We start from the raw sequence: 19,950 nt of genomic DNA on the forward strand, positions 1-19,950 counted from the left end.
TTCAGAATAATTCTTTTGATGCTAAGACTTCAATATGGAGTGGTTATGGAGGGTGTTATTAATTGTAATGCATTAAAGTTCATTTTAAAACTATAAATACAAATTTAAGAAAGAAAATAAAATAAAATTATTATTAAATTACTAATTTACTTCATTCATATTCCATGTAGAAATATAGAAGAACTCATATGCAGCTTCAATTAAAATCACTATAGAATGTTTTGATTTTACGACATTTTATAACTAAGACTCTTTTATTAAGAGTCTTCAGTAAATATACATTTTGAAGTGCAGAAAGCCCAAAACTAAGCTTTCAACCAATTTGTTTTTCACTTTGGAGCCCTCCTCTAAGCTGTCTTCCCCAGTCCCCCAAATTGCCTCAAATTAAAGGCAGCTTACCCTCGACGCGACCCATGACCGAAAACTTTAAGCCATTTGTCAACACATGGGATCGTGGGCGCAAGGAGTGGCGGATGTTGTTGGGGTGTGCGGATGGAGCATGCAAAAATGCGTTGCCCAACGCACCTATAAATGAAAGAGTGAATAGAGAAGGCGGTGGAGGGAAAAAGCAGCAGAAGAATGGATGAACGGATGGCTGCTCCAAAAATGGCACCAAAACTACCGATACCGAAACACCAACACACGCCCCCTGGAAAACACTAACTCAACCCGAAAGCCCATTCATTCCCCGTAGACCAACGACCACAGGAAAATTTATAGGCAATAGCTAAAAACAACATCGCTTCACTTGAGCGTGAACAGTGCCAGCCAAAAGTACGTCTCACAAAATGGCAGAGAGAAAAACTTCAATTCGGTTCTTTTTCCATGAGGTTCGGGTTCTCCACATCTCTGGATATAAAAGTCAATGGCTCGCATAACAAAACACAGGAAAATAAAATAACGAGACACCGAATTTTGTTTGCTTTGTGGATATTCCGATCCATGAAAAGTAAATTAAGCCATCCCAGCGAAAAAAAATAGCAGGAAAATTAGAAGACCCGAAAATGTATATTTTGGCGAGCTCCACCAAAATTTCTCGAAACTAGAAACGCGCTTCACCTGACACAATGCCTAGCCAAAAATAAAAGAACTGGGGAAGTTTTGACAAAGAATCAACAAAATGTTTGTTTCAAACTTGTTCAACCGAAGACAATCCCAAACAGATGAAAAAATCGTTGCTATCTGACAATATGCATTTATAGAGAAGACAAACTTTTGAATTTTTGGCTTTTGGTAATTGCTAAGTAAAATAAATAGAAGGATTGTGCGTCTGGCTCATTGCAGATAATAGAAACCAAAAGTTTGCCCAGACGCTTGACTACCAAAATCAGCTGACAGGGGTTAAGTTAAGGGCTTACAGGTAGGACTCTATAAAACTTTTTATTAGGATTCAAGCTAAGAGACTGCGACACTTGGCTCGCCGAATTATTTGCGTATTTATGGTTGACCCTTTTTTGGCGCTCCAATCTCTTCTCGACTTGGGTCAAACCCCTCTGGGGAAAACTTTTTCGGCAATTGGCTTTGGGCGAAAGTTTTTGACAGTTCTGATGCCCGAGGGCTTGATTGTTGATGCTCCGAATTAGGGTTGAATGAGTGTGTCTCGCATAGATTTGGAAATGATTTCGTTACTCACACTCGGTGAATGCTAAAGCTTTCGAGCTTGCAATTTGGTCCTTAAAGTTTCGTGTTCAGAATTTGTCGACTTACCTAAAATGAGAAAGAGAATAAATATATATAAGTTATAATTTTTGTGCATTGCATTAAATATAAAAATAATTTTACTCTGTAAAGTTGAATATAATTTGTTATATAAGCATTGATTGACAATTCCATTGCTTTTTAACAACTATTTTCAATTTGAATAATACATAAACAATCAATTAGTCTACAAACTTTACAAAATACATCCTCGTTCTGGACTTAAATATTTTTAACATGTCTAGAGAAACAATAAAAGGAACTATCTACCGCCATTGATCTCCCCTTGAAAAGCTTTAAACTCTTTACGATTCCGCAATCAGCTGAAGTTCTTGGCCCATCAAATACTCTGTGCACCTTCAGTAAGGGATACAATCACTCAAAAAGGTTCCTGATTTCATTTTGATGTCTTTTAATCAGCTTAAAAATTAGTAGCCATAAAAAGTGCTCACTCTTTCCCCGGGAGAAGTTTCTACATTAGAGGGAAGATTATTATGCTTAATGATGTACAACATAAAAATCCTTTTTTTACGATATGCAAAAGCATTTTGATAATTTGCTTTAAATAATAAACAAGAGGAGAATTCTCCTCGCAGTCCGTGAGAGTCATCACAGGATGCAGGCAGCCATAAAAAGTTTGAGCGTGCCGTAAAAAAAAAACTTAAAGGAGGTGATTCAGAGGAGCGAGACGGTAGGAAGCCCCTAATGGGTTGCTTAAGAACACGTTGCCACTTTGCCGGGGAGATGAGAAAAATCATTTTCATGTAAATTGACACGTTTCATTATGAAGATGGATCTGACAACTAGAAGAAGTGGTGGTATCTCCGTTGGCGAAGGGAAAACACCGCCAAGGTGATGAGCTGCAGCACCAAGAGCTGCGTGTGGTTGTCATTGCCAGGGTGAAAACTTAGTGCAGTGAGGTACACCACGTATCATCCTGGCACACATTGTGGTCGAGCTTGCCTGTTGGGAAACATGATATGATATGCGGTAAATAAACTACCAGACACCAACACTGTTCTTGTTTTTTGCCCGGATACGTTGGTTTAAACAACAATTGGCCGGTAATCCACTTTGAACTTGAATCGGGAAACAGCCCAGCACAACCAGTTTTAAGTTGCCACGTAATTAAGGGGTTCGATTTTTGTTTATCTGAGATTTACAAAGCGTTAAGTGGGATGCTGAAATTAGGGTTATGCTTTAATATATTGGCAATAGTAAAGTAATTATCGGCAATAGATCGGAGGGTTTTATGGTTTAGTTTTTAATTTTACAATTATTCATATTTTCTTGTTTCAACTATTTTGTAAGTTTTTAAAGTAAACTAGGTATTTCTTATAGAACAGAAAAGAATTTGAAAAAATATCCTTCCCATTTAATTAACTCATTTTCGCAAGCTAATGATTTCCTATTTATTAAAACATGTAATAAATCAATTTTTACGGTTTCACCTGGAAAGCATTAAAAAACGTGCAAAATAATGCACTCTAATTTTATGTGGCAATTTTATGTTTTTCCTTCCCAGAGGCAAACAGAATTTCAGCACGAATTTTAAAGCTTTCAAAGTTACGATCTGTTAAGCAACAGAATTTCCACCGCGAATCGCGAAACCTATCCTATCATTAGCGTTTTAGCCAGACCGCCTCGCAATCCAGATGACCGTCAATTGTGGTGAAGCATTCTCGCAGCTTTCACTCAAGCCTTAACCCACTGCTGGTGCAAGGGGCCACAGAACGGACACTCAACCCGGTCGGTCGATGGTATGTTGGAACACATGCTTACTCGTATATTATCTCTGAACTGAATCACTTATTCATGCTGTGGTGGAAGAACGTGAGTTCGGTTCCCCGTCAACTGTTTTTCTTATGTTCACCTATTTACAACCGCTTTAACCTAATTTCATTAGAGGGATGCAGGAGGGGTGGTGGTTGTTCACTCACCACCAACTCAATTAAGCTGGCGGAGATAAAAAATCAAATGGACCACTATGCTGGCAGCAGACCTCAACACTCTCGTTTGCAGTTGAATGTGAAATGTGAAATGTGAAATGGGTGCGGAGAATTGAAAGCAGCATGTGGACCTGGTGGCCACTCATCGTCACCAAGCATGTCAAGTGTCTTTAGCCGCAGCCGCAGCCCCTGCTTCTTGTACATAAAAATCCAATTTTCGTAATTAAAAAAAATAAGAGCCATGCAATCCAGCTGCCTTGGGGCATTCGCAGGGCCCAGAGTCCGAGTCTCATCTCATTAGAGCACTTCCCTTAGTGCCGGCAGGCTGCCTCATCATGTCCCTCCCCATTCCATTTAACGGTGGCACAGGCACTTGAGACCAACAAAAATATATACACTTCAAGAAAATCTTGAAGAGTAAATAAACTTGTCCTCTAAAGTATTAGAGATAGTTGGAATGGAGTTTATATACAAATTAAGTCACTAATGAAATTTAGGGCTACAAACCAAACTATTTTATAAAAACGTTTCCGTACCTTTAAATATTTAAATATTTATAATAAATAATTATTATTATTTTTGATAAACAATTTTTTGTGAGTGTAAAAATTTACAAATCTAAAACTGGAAATTCAGTTTTCAAGCCATTGGATAGCAAAAAAAAACTGAAAAGAATGCAAAACAAATAAAATAAACAAAAAATTTTAAGAGTAAGAGAGTGAAAGAGATGGCTAAACAAAAAAAACAGAGAGGGCAGCACTGAATTGAACATTTATTCTATTCCCCGCTGGCTCTTATCGTGTGTATGAAGCACTTGAAACCAGCATATCATCGTTGGCTATAGACAAAAGTCGGGGAGAGAGACAGAGATGGAAATAGTGAGCGGAACAGGGAGAGAGGGGGACAAAGAGGTGTGGGGAAAGGAGACAGTAGATCAGCCATCATCATCATCGCAGTTGTCCGACTGTGTCCAGGTCTCGTTAAAACGCTTAGCACGTTTTTAATTATGCCAGCGTCTGAAATACAGCGGGCTTGCGGGGGGCCAAAAAGGGGCGGGTGGAACTGTGGGCGTGTCTTGGGTGCTGGCGCCCTTTATTTTCGGGGATACGCTTCAAGTGCCAGACTGCGATTTCCACTTAACTTCAGTCTGTTTTTCCATTGTCTGGCCATTCGTCAAATGCAAATTGCAGTTTTGTCGACAGGAAAACTACAGAAATTGTATGTAAATTTGGACAGACAATGAAAGAGACAGATAGGAAAAAGGTGAATGGTAACAACACAAGTCAGTAAGGTTCGACATTCCACTACCATTAAATTATGTTCTTCAAAAGGTTTATTTACTATTTTAATATTTTTAGCCAGTCTAATTATTAAAAAAAAACAATTTTAATATAACAATTTTAATATAAAATTACTAATTTTACCTTTCTTTACTCTATCATTTAAAATCATAAAGCATAAGCTCACTTTATAATTCTTAATAGTTTTTTCGAGCAATATAGCAACGATTTTAACAAAAACACAAAATTGCACAAAATTCAGCAATACTCTATCAAATTTAAATGCGCTTTAAAACGCAGCAATTTGGCATGCCATAAGCTTTGGAAACAAACAATAAAGAATAGAAAAATATTAAGCAACAAACAATGAAAAATTGGCCAAAAACGCACTAAAATAATTTAGCAAACACAAAAACTGCTGCAGGATATGAAAACTAAAAATAAAATCCAGACAAACTCGTTGGCCTGGCCTGAATATCTCTCTTTAAAGTGTCCTGAGGCCACAAACTGCACAACAACGAAAAAATTTGGATACATACAAAACATTTTAGATAAATTGAAAAATAAACAAAGCAAGCGGAGTTTTCTATGGCAATTATTGAGTTGGCTTAGAATTTGCAATTTGGCAAGGAGCTCAACATGTTGCCCAGACTGTGATTTGGTGTTGCAAGTTGCCGGTTGCCAGTTGCCAGTTGCCTGTTGCCTGTTGCTTTCTTGGCTGACGCCCCAAACTGCCCGCTGGTAATTTTCACAGTTTGTCAAGAGGCTGGTGGAAAATGGCTAGGGAGGAAAACTGCTGCTTCCCCCCTCGAGGCATCAGTCAAATGTCCAACTGCTGCAACTGTGGGTGCATCTCTCACCTCCATTCGGCCCCTTTCCCGTTTGACTTGTTTGGCTGTTATTTTTTCCACTGTCTGGGCTTAGAAACGCTCGTCTATTGACAGTAGCCATAATTTGTTTGTCTAGCGTAACGGCCAGGATGAGGTGACGGGGCTGGATCTTGGCCGCAGTCGAGTGGCAATCGCCAACTTCGCTGATGGCTTAAATATTAGATGTAGTTTTTTTAAGTTACTGTGCGCTGTGTCTTTTTTTTTTTTTGCATTTACTTGGCCTGTTTGGGCCACAAAAACTGTTGACAGTTATAAATGATGGGGTTGGCTTTCGGTGGAGCCAGTGGCTCATAGGAAGTGGCTATCGGAGGAGTGAACTAGCGACTGCTTGTCAGACCCCAAGTGAGTACTTAAGTGTACCTAATCTGGGTGTCAGGCACTGGCAAACTGTACCGCGGAAGTGTATGCTTGGAAAATTCTGCAACTGAAAAACTCTAATGTTATGCTTTCATCGTCTGAGAGCCGTATAAAGTATAATGTTATAAACAATTATATTGAAATATAAATAAAGTACCCCTATTGTGCTAAAACTTATTTGCAAAACTATTATTTTATATGCAAATAGTTACCTCTAGTTAACTACCAGCGGTACCCAAATTGGCGAATCATTGAAATGTACCCAACTGTTGAAAAGCCTTTGGCATAGCTTAAGCTATTATTTCACAACAATAAAATAATACGGCCCCGAAATAAATGTGCCTAAACACCTCAAATTAAGTGCTAGCCCAGCCTAAAAAGCAATTTTCAACCATCAGGAGCCATTAAAGCGGCAATTTGCATTCATTTCACCTTCAAAGCGGATACCCATATTTTGAACCGTGCCATTATAACGGCACATAAATGTGCTAAATAACTGCTAGAGTTGTAATTCGATATCGCAAAAAATAGAAATCATGGCATTTAACCCATATTAGCCGTGGCAAATTGATTCGGTGGCCACGCCGCCCCTTCGCCGCCCCCTTGTGACACACCAAAAACGGTAAGCATTTATCGCTTATCGTTTTATCGCCCGAGCAAATTTCCTTTCAAGATAAACTCACAGACTCAGCAATGGCCATAAATTACGCACTAAAAGTTACACTTACAAGCCAATGCCCAAGATAAATGTGCTCAGATCGATCTATCGGCATCAGATAGCCATCGATTGGGTTCGAGTCGGGGCTTTCACTCTATAAATAAAATAATCGAAGCCAGGCATATTGGTAATCGAGGCAACGCTATCGCAACAATTTAATCGCCAACTTTAATTGTAAATCTTTTCGCACAAAAAGTGGCACACCATATAGACCCAACCCCATGCAGCGGCTATTAATGGCTCGATTTGGTTTGGTTTTGGTTTGGGTTTTGGCCCGGCATTATAATAATGCTCTGGTAATAGTTCGATGGCCATAGGCGTTATGCCGGCCCGCCATATAAGGTCCTCGGCTCCCTGACATGGCCAGCAATTTTCACTCGATGCATTGACAGGTGGCCAACATGCAATGCTGGTTATGCATAAGGCCCAAGGAGCTGCAGTTGCAGGTGGGGAACTCAGGTGAGAACAGGCGAGACGGCGACCGAGGGTATATGGATATAAAACCCAAGCTGACCACAAAAATATGTCCAGTCTGCAACGGATGTTGGAAAAAATCAGCATTCTGCTTGATTGTTTGCTCACCTGCTATGCAAGCAAAAGGGGCAGTGAGTGAATGTGTGCTAGGTAGTCTGAGCAAAGGCTTTCTAGAATACTGAGTGGTTTCATGAAGGAAACAGAGTTATTGCCACCAGATGTTCACTTCTTAATACCCTAGCATCTGTCAAAGAAAAATATTGCATGTCACAGTGGCTTTGCATCATGCTGTAAACGTGTGTTCTGATTCTTCTTGTGCTGAATTATTCCAATTTGAATTGCCTTTCATATATTTTACCTAATGTTGGTATAATCTACAAAATATACAAATTGGTGAACAAGTGGAATTCATCAGAAAAAATAAATGAATTCCCCTAAAATGCATAAAGTGTTCATAAAACCTAAACGTGATTGAGTATTCAAAACAACTAACTACTAACTTTTCCTAATAACCAACCAATAACTACCAGTAACGAACAAGTAGATAGTGCCTCAATAGAACAAACAAAGTTTAATTATAATATACAAAAAGAAATCCTTAAATATTCCATTCATATTCTCATATCTAACAAGAGTAACTATGCTCAAGAGCTTTGAAAGCAAACTTTCCCACCTAGCAACCGGAAAATCGAGTCAAAAGACCCTTGAAAGCTGTCATGCGGGCTAGTTTTTTTTTATCACACCGCACTTTAAGTATTTTTAAGCCAGAGTGAGGACACTCAGCCCGAATCCCGCCCAATGTCCAATGCCCAGATCCAGAGTCAGATGCTGAGGCTGCAACTGCAACTTGTATCTGCAGGTGCTCTGATTGTGTTTGCATGGCCGGCATGCGTGCTGCAGATGATCTGCTGGCGACTGTCCCTCTGCCAATCTCCCTCGAAGTGAATACAGAGATTTTAATTAAATTAAACTTTACTTTGAGACACGTGTCGGACGGACAGCCCAGCATCTCGTGCTATCGACATCGCTCAATGGACTGGCCGTAAGATTTTAACGACAATTTTTTTTTGTGTGCTGCTGCCATTCTGTTTCTGCTCGTGTTATTCAATTAAAGCTGGGACTCTGCTTCGGTTTTAATTGCATGAAAAATGGTTTATTTCGTTTCTTGTTCTATGCCAGAGGAAGAGACCTCTAATTGATTGCCAGAGATTGAGTTTTGAGGCCTATGTGTATGCGAATATTTAAATTGGTTTACCTTGCCAAAGCGAACAACTAGTTCGAGATTGCAGTGGGAAAAATGGGTTAAAAGCCAGGGTTTTGGGGACAAAATCACAAAAATCAAATTTTCAATCATTTTAATATAATTGTGTAGGTATAATACTTTAGGGGAATATTATTAAAAGAGTTAAAAAACAAACAAATTATATTTTGCCATTAAATTGTTATTCTAAGAAGCTTTGTTTTTAAATATGTGTCTTATTAAATTGATACGAAATCCCCCTCAAGGATAAATTTAACCTTATTTTCCACCTTATATTTCGCTGAAGGCCTGACCCACATCATCATTTATTCACAACTTTCATTTGGCTAATAAATAACCTTTTCCACATTTCATGGGGCTCGCAAAACATTTGACTTATACTTATACACCCATTCCAAAAAAAAAGACAAATATATCGTGTCTGGGTGTATTTTATCCGACAAAAACATGCACAAACGTGGCTCCGTAGCCTGGGCTACAAACTCGTAATCCTAACACAATTTGGTCACGATTTAGGCGACGCACACGCCAAAAATTCATCAACATGCAAAGCTCCATTTTCTCCTGCCACCCAGCCAATCAACCAATTTGCCTGATAAGAAGCGTTTAGCTAAAAACATGCGCCAAATTACACCAAATTTCTCACTGTAATGTGAATGACTCTCCGGCTCCGCATATCCAAACCTCCGGCAAAATGGGAACTAGTTTTTATGGCTCCGACATAAATCAAAAGAGACCTTCCCATGCCATTCGGAACAATCGAAGTTTTGTGACGCGTCACGCAAATCTCGATAGCAACGCACTTACCCATGAAAATGAAGGAAAAAAGAAAACAATTTCCACTTGTCAAAAAAGGGCAATTCCATTTGACGTAACGTCAGAGCGGGAGAAAAAAACGAAAGCTGGAAATTATCTACCAAACTCAATTTGACTTTGCCGTAAATCCAGGCGAATCACAAATCATGGCTTCCAATGCGATTCGTCATGGGTGGAAATCAGGATAAATTTCCATCATCCTTGGCCTATTCCCATTCCGATTGCCTCATTGTAATTAACGCGACAATCAAATTCGAGCCGCCAAATGTCGCATGATTGATCCGAACATCAGTCAAAGGATGACCAATGGCCAAAAGCATAACTGCCCACTATTTGGCCTTTTCCTCTGGGCCAACCAGATTATTGGCTCTCGGTTTCAGTTGGCCAACACGCAGCATCATAATTATCTTCGGCACCGTCATGGTAACCATGCGATCGCTCTTCGCTTGTTTGGGTCGTATTGGCCTACATCAGCTGGCTGATCTTAACGAGTAAACTTTTTCAAAAGGTTATCTGGCAATTGGCTAGTTAATATTAATATTTAATATTTATAAATTTTAATGAGCTTCTTGAAAGGTTAGTTTTCAATAAACCAAATTCATTTAGCGAAGAACTCATATGGCCCAGTCTTTTTCTATATCACATTTTAATATATAGAGAACAGAAAAATATTTTTTCAACTCTAATCTTTTCCAAAGTAAAATTAAACATAACAAATTTGAAATATAAGCTTACTTAAAATAAAATAATAACATGGTAATATTATTACTAACATATTTAATTGGTTTATCCAATAAGAAAATGGTAAATTTAAATTTTTTACAATTTAAAACTACATTTTCCATACTTAAAAATAAAAATGAAAGTGTAACATACTTTGATTTAACCACAATACCCCTCGGGGCTAAATCTTTTCCGAAAATATTTTTTTCGAAGTGAAAATATTTGGATTTACCATTGTTTATCTGGGTGTATATATAATATTTTGGTTGCATTATAGCGAAAATTATCGGTTTCCAGACCACTATTAAAATACTGTACTATATAATTTTTAAAACAATAGATTTATAATCATGGCTTTTGTTTTTATTATAGCAGATAAGCAAAACTGAAGAAGAGTACTAGAGTATTTAAAATTCCTACTTCGTGTTCCATATTCCTTTCATAGTTTGATGCTTCCCCACGCCTACGTCTAAATGACGTTGTCTTCCTCAGGGCCTTAACTGATTGCTCCACATATGCACGCTCCATAAGTCCGAGATGATTTACAGTTATGACAATTTTAAGTTGGTTCATTAGTGGCACACACAGATACACAACTTGGGCTGGCTGTGTTCGTGCCTGAATGTCTGTGTTATGATTGAAGATGATTAGGAATGTCTTGTTATGGCTGCAGAAAACCCCTTTCCCCGTTGAAAACCCCGATCGTTATCCATTTGTAGTCGTCCCCAGTCGTCAGCTGCTCATCTGGATCTCCACTCACAGTTCCACGGTGTGTCTGCACTTTAATTAATAGCCACTGTCAGCATTTTTGAGTAAGGCATCCGCCCGATCCCCCTTGCTCCCCCACAGATTTGAGTTGCATTTAAGTAGCTGCATTATGGCCACAACTAAAGAGCTAAATTATATCCAACTAATGGTTGTTTGCGTAGTTTTTCTACGGCCCGTCATGTGAGTTTTTGGGGGCGGGAGCGGAGATGGAGATGGAGGTGGGTCTAACGTTAATTGAATGATTTTTGCTTGCTTGAGATTCCAGAATCGTTTTACTTTTTTCTTCCTGCATGCCAGCGAAATGTTGCACAGAACTTTCTCTATTTGGTTGTGGCAAGTTTTTCACACAGGAATGTTGAGGAGATCAGAAAAAGTGGGGAATTTCAATTTAATATCGTTAATCGCGTGTCAAAGAAGGGAGTTTTTATGTGCGATTTGGCTTGAACTTTGTTAAATTAACAAGAATAATAGATTCTATTTTCTTTAGTTTAAATAATTTAAAAAGTATGACCTCTTAACTGAAAAGCCAACAATTTATGTTGATTTTCTACAGCCTTACAAACGTACAACTGTAACGCAATATTGCCCCAATAAAAATAAACAACAAGATTTTATTTAAATCTAGCTTCGTCCTAAGGCTATAACATATAGCTTAAGCACACGATCTTTAGACTATAAGACCAAAGAAACAAACATATAACAACATATTTTAATTTTTATTTCGAATTTGTTATTTTATATTTCCTGTCCAATCCACATAGCTCTTTATTGCCGCATTTCTTTAAATGTAGTCCATTCTTTGGGGGATTACGACAGGACATTATCTTTATGGTGGAGCTTTAGGCAGATCCTTTTTCAAGAATCCCACTTTAATTACCCGAAGCCAGCTGCTGCCTACTACACAAATAAGATGCTATAACAACTTCGTTTTTTCCTCAGTTCCATAAAGTATATTCCGATTTGCCATATATATAAGCCCGAATCGGCCCACACACTTGAAAAGACGGGTCTGTGGCTGCTCCTCTTTCTTCATTCGGTTGGAGCATAAAATTTATGATTTGCCTTTTCGATCTGCCCCTTTTTATTTTTGTCCCCGACAAACTCGTTTTCAGTCTTTACATTTGTGGACTTTGTGCGCCTGCGCGGCTTCTCTTTTTGCACTTTTTGCACTTTTTTTCACTTTTTAGTTCAGTTTTTAATTAAGTCTTGTGTCGGTTATGCGAGGTGTTAACTGACTTCCAACGGACGAAGCCAATTTGTAGCCCAAAGGAGTTCGGTTTCAACCTAAAATATTGAAGTTTATTGGCCAACGGCTGGGGTCCACTTAGTATGTCAGTCAGCCATCTTTGGGGGACCCAAATATTTCAGCTTATTTTCAAAGAAGTTATGGCTCCTTCGTTTTATTTTTTAGCTTGCCATTGTCTGGGCCCAAAACAGACAATGGGCATTATAAATTCATCAGACAGACTCGCAGGCTTACATACGAGGAGCCAACCCTGCATAATGTATCTTTGGGGTATCCGAAGTATCTGTAAGATGGCTTTTGCCATCGCAAAATGGCGCAACGCTTCACAGAACAATGCAAAACAGCAAAACAGACAGCAAACAACAGAGACAGCAAAAAAGGACTCCGTCTGAGGTTGACATTTGTGTTTGGTTTGCCTTTGTTTTTAATTGTGTCAAATTTTGTATGGCCCGACAAGGGTGGTCTTCTCGCAAAGTGGAGCACTGCGGTGCACGTAGGTGCAAATGAAAGCCACTTCATTGAAAGAATCCTGTGGCAAGGACCCAACAAAAAGATGTGAATGGCACCGATGTAGGTTCGGTTTGGGGGCTTACGTCTGTGTGCTTTTGCGGGGGCTTAGTTCAGCATGTGGTGATAGTTCTCTGATTAAAAGGGACAAGCAATATGGGCGAATATGTGTTTCAGTTTCATGCTCTAGTTCATCCAACAAAAGCGGAAATCGCTCGAAGGGAAACGGAAAAGTTTTACGAAAATTTAAAAGCAAATACAACTTCTTCGGTGGGAGCAAAATAACTTGTATATAAATTTTAGATATAAATATAGTGCACCTAAAATGTTTTCTAAGGTAGAAAACCTATTGGGCATAAGCAAGTTAATTTAAGCCTTTAGCTTAAAATAAAATTTACTTCTCACAATACTGAAATAGCATCAAAACGTGACTGATAAAATATTGAAAATGCTTTGACTCGTTTGAGAGCGAAAAAATATAATTCCTAAAGTCTAAATCATTTCAATCAATATAAACCAAAATAGTTTCGTTTTGTCAAAATGTTTGTATAGATTCATCAACCTCAACACTTTCGGTGTAAATTGCACAGCTATATTTTGTATCGCATTTACAAAGCAACCAATACAAAATGCCCAAACAAGCAACTTTTATTTTTAGTTTATGCAAAATAAAATTTTATAAAAAACGTACAGGGAGCCGTAAAAGGTGACAACTGAATTGTAAATTGCATATTTGGGGTGCGGTTAGCCAGAGTTATTAAAGCAAATGGTAAATGGCTTGTGCTGGCCGCCAAATGAACTGCCATTAAATTGCTGGCAGTAATTAAATATTTAAACATATTTAACTGGCTCGCTGTCAGCCAAAAGTCAAAGCCAAGCATTAGCATTTCGTTAACAATTCCAGCTCGAATTTGGGGCTTGGAGCATGAAAATATATTTCAAAACAGAAATCAACTTCAGTGGGCGTCTCAAAGTTGTGTCACGAAAATCAAGGCACGGGGATTGTAGTCAATCTAAGAGTTGTAACTTCAGCTCAAAAGCATATTGTGTGTGGGTCTCAAGTCCCAATTGAATGAATGAAAATATTTTTAGTTTCTTGGTAAATATTTTATTTTTCAGCTTTTACTTTCGTTCTTGGTTGTCACTTGACTAACCGGATTTTGCCTTGTCATCGGCTCAAGTTACAATGTTCTGCAGGACATTGCCTTTTGCTACACAAAACGATTTTGTTGTGCTTATCGCCTTGGTCCAGGCCAGCAAACAAATAGATGCGACTAGAAAAGCGTGTGGGAAAAATTGTTTTCCCATTCTCTGGTCATTTTTATGGATTTACAGGCACACGCTAGCTCTTCTCCTGCCCTTTTCCTGTATCATTGTTTGTCTGTGCTTAAGTAGCCGGAAGTAGATTTTCCCTCCAACCGGCAAATTAATTGAGTTGAAAACGCTTTTGTTGCAATTCCTTCACGCATGGTTGGGGTAAAATGAGATCCGTGTAAAAATAAATAAATAATCGTCATCGGCTTAACATTTATTGGTTATAAATTGAACAGCTCGAGCGTGAAATATATAAAGTGGATTATAGTTTTAATGGAGAAAAACTGATATGGCAAAAACAACAAAAGCCTTCACCATAGTTTGGTATATATTAAGGCCCAATTTAAGGGATAAATTGCACAGATAACAGAAGGAAATACAAGGAGGTTGGGTGGAAAATACTGGGAGAGATTATCTCAGGGCTTAACGGTGAATTGTTGCTGATGAGCTGCCGATGTTGATGTTGATAACTGGCAGAGAACAAAAGAGGTTGAGACAATAAAATAAAGTCGAGTATATTATAGTGACTAGTGCTCTAGTTTATAAAACATGTTGCGTAAGATACAAATCATAGTTATTATAGTCTATATACCATGGAGGCTTTCATTTTTTATAGTAAAAAAACAAAAGGTTTGAGTTCCATAAAAATTTGTGGTAATATGTATAAAGTAGAAAAATATTTTAACCATTTTCAAGGATTGTTTTCATACTCTTTGGTAATATTAATGGATTCACAGAGAAACGCAAGCTTTTCTCCTGCTCTTCCTATACAAAATACAAAAAATATATTTAGTGAATAACTATAATAACTTTAAACACAACAAAACTTTTTTATCCGTTAGTATTGCTGTTACCTACTAACACAGCTCGAAAACAGTTTGAGCTCATGTGACCAATATCCTTCGCAACTTCCCATTTACTTTCGGCAATCATTATACCTTTTCCTGGACTGAATCCACTGAAACGTATACCATTGGATGACGTCAAACCTTTTCAGAGCAAACAGATTACCGGGGAGCAATGCCCGATTGATGGCTACATGTGTAGACAACTGGGCAACCAGGCACACGCCTCCGCCTCCGCCTCTTTAGCCCACAACGCCATCTAACCCATGGCGGCCAAAAATAAATTAATCAAAGAGCGCGAAAGGACAACAGTTTAGTTTGTGGAAAGGAGGGAGGGATTTCAGCTTGGTTGTTTAGGAAATCGTAAATCCATTAAAAGCCTCATTTAGAACGCTTTTGACGCATTTAGAGGGGCGAAGTGAAGAAGCAGTCCGATTTTGGGATTATTTGTAGGCCCCAAATTGAATCATCCGAGGGGAAAACCCCCTGCCAGGACTTTTAATTGTGGACGGATCCGTAATTGATTGTGCCCTCTTATGACTGCTGGCTTTCCACTCAGTTTCCTCACAGACGGAAAACAGATTTTCCTGCCCCGGACTGCTGCCTTTGCATAATGGATTCGAGGCAAGAAAAGGACAAGAAAAAGGGCTGGAAAAAGCTGGCAAAGGGTTGAGGTTTATCGTGCCCTACGGGTTTTTGGTCTATGAGTATTTCAGCACAGACTAAGAATTCCCAACTAATTCCATTCATCGTTTCTCTCTCTAATTCATTCTACCGTTTCATGCCCTTTGGTTTGGGTAATTGATTTGCGAAATTACATATTTTGTATTCCAGATATTTGTTTGTACAAGTTTCAGCCAGAGTGATTGGTTAATTTAGTCAAAAAAGGTCTAATTGACAAGCCAATCGAGAAATTGGAAACAGGAAAAAAAGAAAATGAAGAAGTTAAGACGAATGAAATTAATATTTGATACTTACAACTGGCTTACAGGCAAATGTTAAGAGTTGCCTTTGGGATAAGTAAACTCATTTAAAGGTGTTAGGCGAAAATATTATTTTTGAGAATTAATTGATTCAGGTACATTATTAATTTATGCGAAATAAAAGGATTGGTCAGGTAAATAACTAATTGAACTTGTACTAAGCATACACAAATGAGTTTCTTGGAAAATCCAATTGTGAACTCTTAAATCTTTAAACATTTTTAAAAGTAGATACGAAAATTTCCAGATAAACAGCTTTTATGTTGTAAAGCTAAACTAATCTTGCAACAAAGACAAAGAGCTCTTTTATTTTAGAGCCCTTATAAAACGAGTGCAAATACCTTAAGTTTATAACATGCTTTTTATATATTTATATGGCCGGATCATTATCTATCCAATAAGCATTAATTCACGCTCTCACACGGCGCCATTATCATTAGCAAACACAGAGACCTATCTGGCTCATAAAGCACGGCAAACAGGGCCAAAACACACTCAGATACAGACACCATTTACAGATACTCTTACAGACAATCGTGATGTGGGCCAAATGCAATCCAGGCAAACAAGCTGCTAAATTTCGCACGCAGCTCTCAAAAGGCATTTAAGCACGGGGTAGGGACTTTGACTACACCAAAGATGCTGACAGCCATGATGATGCGGGGATGAAATGTCGGAAGACCAAGGAGAACTGATGACACACAGCCAGGGAAAAACGAGACCAATCAAGAAAAGAGAGAACGAAAAAAAACAGGGAAATCGCAATGGTAAAGTAGCTAAGAGATACACATGTATCCGCCAAATACTCAGACATTGAGGGAAGTGTGAATTATCCTGCCTCAAAGTATTTAATGCGCTTTACACATGGCAGCAGGAAAACAACGGGGAGATGGCTAAAAATAGGAGAGGAAAATCACAGACAAATACATTTGAAACACATACATAGATGATCATCACTCATCCAAAACAACACACAAAATAATTCGAGGGAAATCAGTCGGTTGATGGACTTAAGACCCCGAAAAAGCTGTTCCAACGAGCGAGTGGAAAATTAATTAAAAAACGAGAAAATGCAACAGGCTGACCCCCAGTTCAAATTATTAAACATTCGTTGGTTCTTGTTACGTTTTTCTTTTTCCAAAATATTTTTAAGCAGGCATTACAAATTACACAACTCGAAAAAGAACTGGTTTACCTTTCCTCCACCGAAGCCAAAGGAACGATCTACCTGACGTTGTTAACCATCTTTTGTGAGTTACTGGCAGGTAGAATGCGGGTTTGCCGGTGCCCTCTCCTTCTCTCTTTCTCTCTTCATTCCCGCCCTGCCAAGGACCTCCTGCTGTTTTCCCTGGTGGTTGGAAATTGTTTTCTCGGCGCAACAGGATATGCATTTTTTCTACCACTATGGTGCTCTACAAATTGAGTCTGGAGTTCAAATGAAGACATAAAAAAATCGTTGACCTACATGGGGCTCAAAACAAAAAAAACTATTAACTTTCAAGCATAAAACAAAATTCATTCTAAAAGGTTTGCATGAAAACTCATCGAGGATATATGTGCCGATTCGATATTTAAACACGATTTTAAAACAGGAACATTTAAAGGCAAAGGTATAATATTTTTATTATAGGAAAGAACTTGTTCCAAAAACCCCAAAAGGTCTTAAAATATCGAAGACCTTTCTTTTTGGAAACCCCGACGGTTAAGTGAATCTATGATAAATTACAAATATTTGCATGTTGCTACCATACAAGCTCAAAACGTTGAATTTTTTAAAAGAATGCAAACATAAAGATCTTAAATTATTTAAGCGCGGAACATTTTATATCAGTTATTTAGTTTTAAAAAACTTTTTTTAAAGACATTTAAAGCAATATTCACCGAAATGCCATCCTACGAAACACTTAACACCTTTTAAACATTTGCCGTCGCCAAAAAGCCCTTTAAATTGAATTTTAAAATACTTTTTTTTAAGTGTTGTTCAATCTACTGCCTCTTATTATATTAATTGATTTGGGAACTCACCTTTCCGCCGACTTTTAGTTCGTAGCCCATGCCCAGAGGCGTTTTCAGTTGCACGGGGCAGACGAATCCTATGTTGCGGTGCGGACTTTCCACGCCCGTCTGGTGTTTTCGGGTGGTGACCTTGGCCACACTCCTTGTGGGCGTGGCGGCCGTGGAGGCCGAGGAGGTGGTATTCTCGGCCACGCACAAATCCTCACCGCCATGAATGGGAAACTTGGAACACTCGAGATTTTCCGGCCAGTTGAAGTTGTAGGTTTTCATCAGCTTTTCACAAACCCTGGCCGATTCGCACAGTGATCGGCAGGGCGGAATGGGTCTTTCCAAAATTGTGCAGACCGGGACGTACAGTGAGCAGAGAAACAGCTGGAGATCATCGCTGCAGCCGATCTTTACGAGCGGAGCGAACTGGTGCACCTCCAGACCCGCTTCCTCCTGCTTTGTGTGACCAATAAGATTCGGCATAATGGTCATGTTGTAGGGTATGTTTTTGCAGATCGAGATGGTGATGGGTTCACAGCGATTGTGGTGCGGCAATCCATCCAGTTCGGTTCCCGAACTGGGCATCAAGCCGCCGCCACTGCGATAATAGGGACTGGCGTCCAGGGGACTTTGATCGTACCGCTGGACACCTTGTATCAAGGTGGGTAAAATAAACAGGATCTGCCGCCACATTTTTCAATTTTCCGTTACCGGTACCGGTCTTTTCCTTGTCAAATAACTTTTCGGGTACTTGTTTCGATTTATTTAGCCACGTTTAAAACACACACATGTTGCTTTACTTCTTGCACTCACTTTTGCAACGTAGAATTTGTATTCTGTTTGAAAACTTCACTCCCACGAAACACTTAACACCTTTTAAACATTTGCCGCCGGCAAATATTTAGTTTGGCCTAATAAGCAAATAATAAATATTTCTCTCTATCTTATTTGCGTTGCCTTTGCTATATATTTTGTTTGGACTTTTCTTGTTTACAAATTATTATTTTTCAAACGAGTTTGCTTTGGCTTTTGTATATGTTATTGGCAAAGTATTATTTTCTGAAATTATATTTTTTTTGGGGGTCTTAAGACCTTACTTGCATTTGCTTTTTGATGTTGTGCGGCTTTTTTTGGGCAAATTACCGTATTTGCCTGGGCCTTACTTCTCCGATTGCCAAATTTTTATTTTTGTTACATTTACCGTAAGTATCCTACTACTTTTGCCTCACCCACTTTAATTATTAGCCTTTCTTCTTTTCACTTTTTCGAAAAACGCGCAAAGATAACCGCACACCGGGAATCGGACTCGAAAGTTACTTCTTCTGCACGGAGATTACGCCAAAAATCGAAAACGGAGCCGGAGTTCAAGAAACAATCCGCGGGCACAACCGCATGGCAGGGCACTCGCTGACAAACTGAGCAACTGAGCAACTGTGGAACTGTGGAAATGAAAAACTGACATTGCACACTGGGCCAGCGCACCAGAAATTTGCCAAAAAGTCAGTGTTTTGTTGTTTTTTTTGTTTAATCATAATAATTTATTTATCTTGAAATCGAGGCAATCAAAAAGGAATTTTGCATGCACTTTTGCTTGGTATATAGGGTATTAGGCACTTGCACGAAAAATCAAAATTTTTGGCCCACTGTGCGTTGGTCGCAACAAAAGCGGGACCAAACACACTGGTCTTCCGAAGCCGCTCTCTCGCTCGCCCGCTCCCACGCTGAATATGCGCTCTCTCGCTCCGTGGGTCTATTCAGCTATATAAAGTATACGTCGGACCGGGGGGCGACCTTGAATTTGACACTCTTGGTGGGAGGAAAAGAGAAAAAGAAAGAGCTGGAGAGAGCGTAGTGAAAGACAGGGTTGTTATGCCATTTGTTTGGATGCTGTCCCGCTCGCTCTTTGACTTTTCTCAGTTTCTTGGCCTCCTGTTGATTAGCCGACAAAAAAATAAACATCAACAAACGACAAAATGTGGTTAATTAGAATTTAAAATGATAATGCTTTTGATAGGACTAATAGAAAATCAAAGTCCGGAAGCAATGCCTTAATTTGGGTGTAACCTTAGCCGAATAATAGACTGTTCCTATGGAATATCTTGGGCTATCAATAAACT

At 38.8% G+C, this 19,950-nt stretch overlaps 1 protein-coding gene across 2 annotated transcripts in view; it reads right to left on the bottom strand.

Annotated features, from left to right (window-relative positions):
• The window catches only part of LOC108143210 (frizzled), a 102,922-nt gene extending 83,685 nt beyond the window's left edge, over window positions 1–19,237 (bottom strand). For both annotated transcript variants that reach the window (XM_017267495.2, XM_017267496.1), the window contains exon 1: window positions 17,855–19,237. In XM_017267495.2, the coding sequence (XP_017122984.1) occupies window positions 17,855–18,526 (672 nt within the window). In that variant the 5' untranslated portion in view covers window positions 18,527–19,237. The remainder of the gene's footprint in view (window positions 1–17,854) is intronic.
• Window positions 19,238–19,950: the final 713 nt, after the last annotated feature.

The sequence above is a fragment of the Drosophila elegans genome, unplaced genomic scaffold (genome assembly GCF_018152505.1).
Source record: "Drosophila elegans isolate 14027-0461.03 unplaced genomic scaffold, ASM1815250v1 contig_208, whole genome shotgun sequence".
Taxonomy (NCBI): Eukaryota; Metazoa; Arthropoda; class Insecta; order Diptera; family Drosophilidae; genus Drosophila; species Drosophila elegans.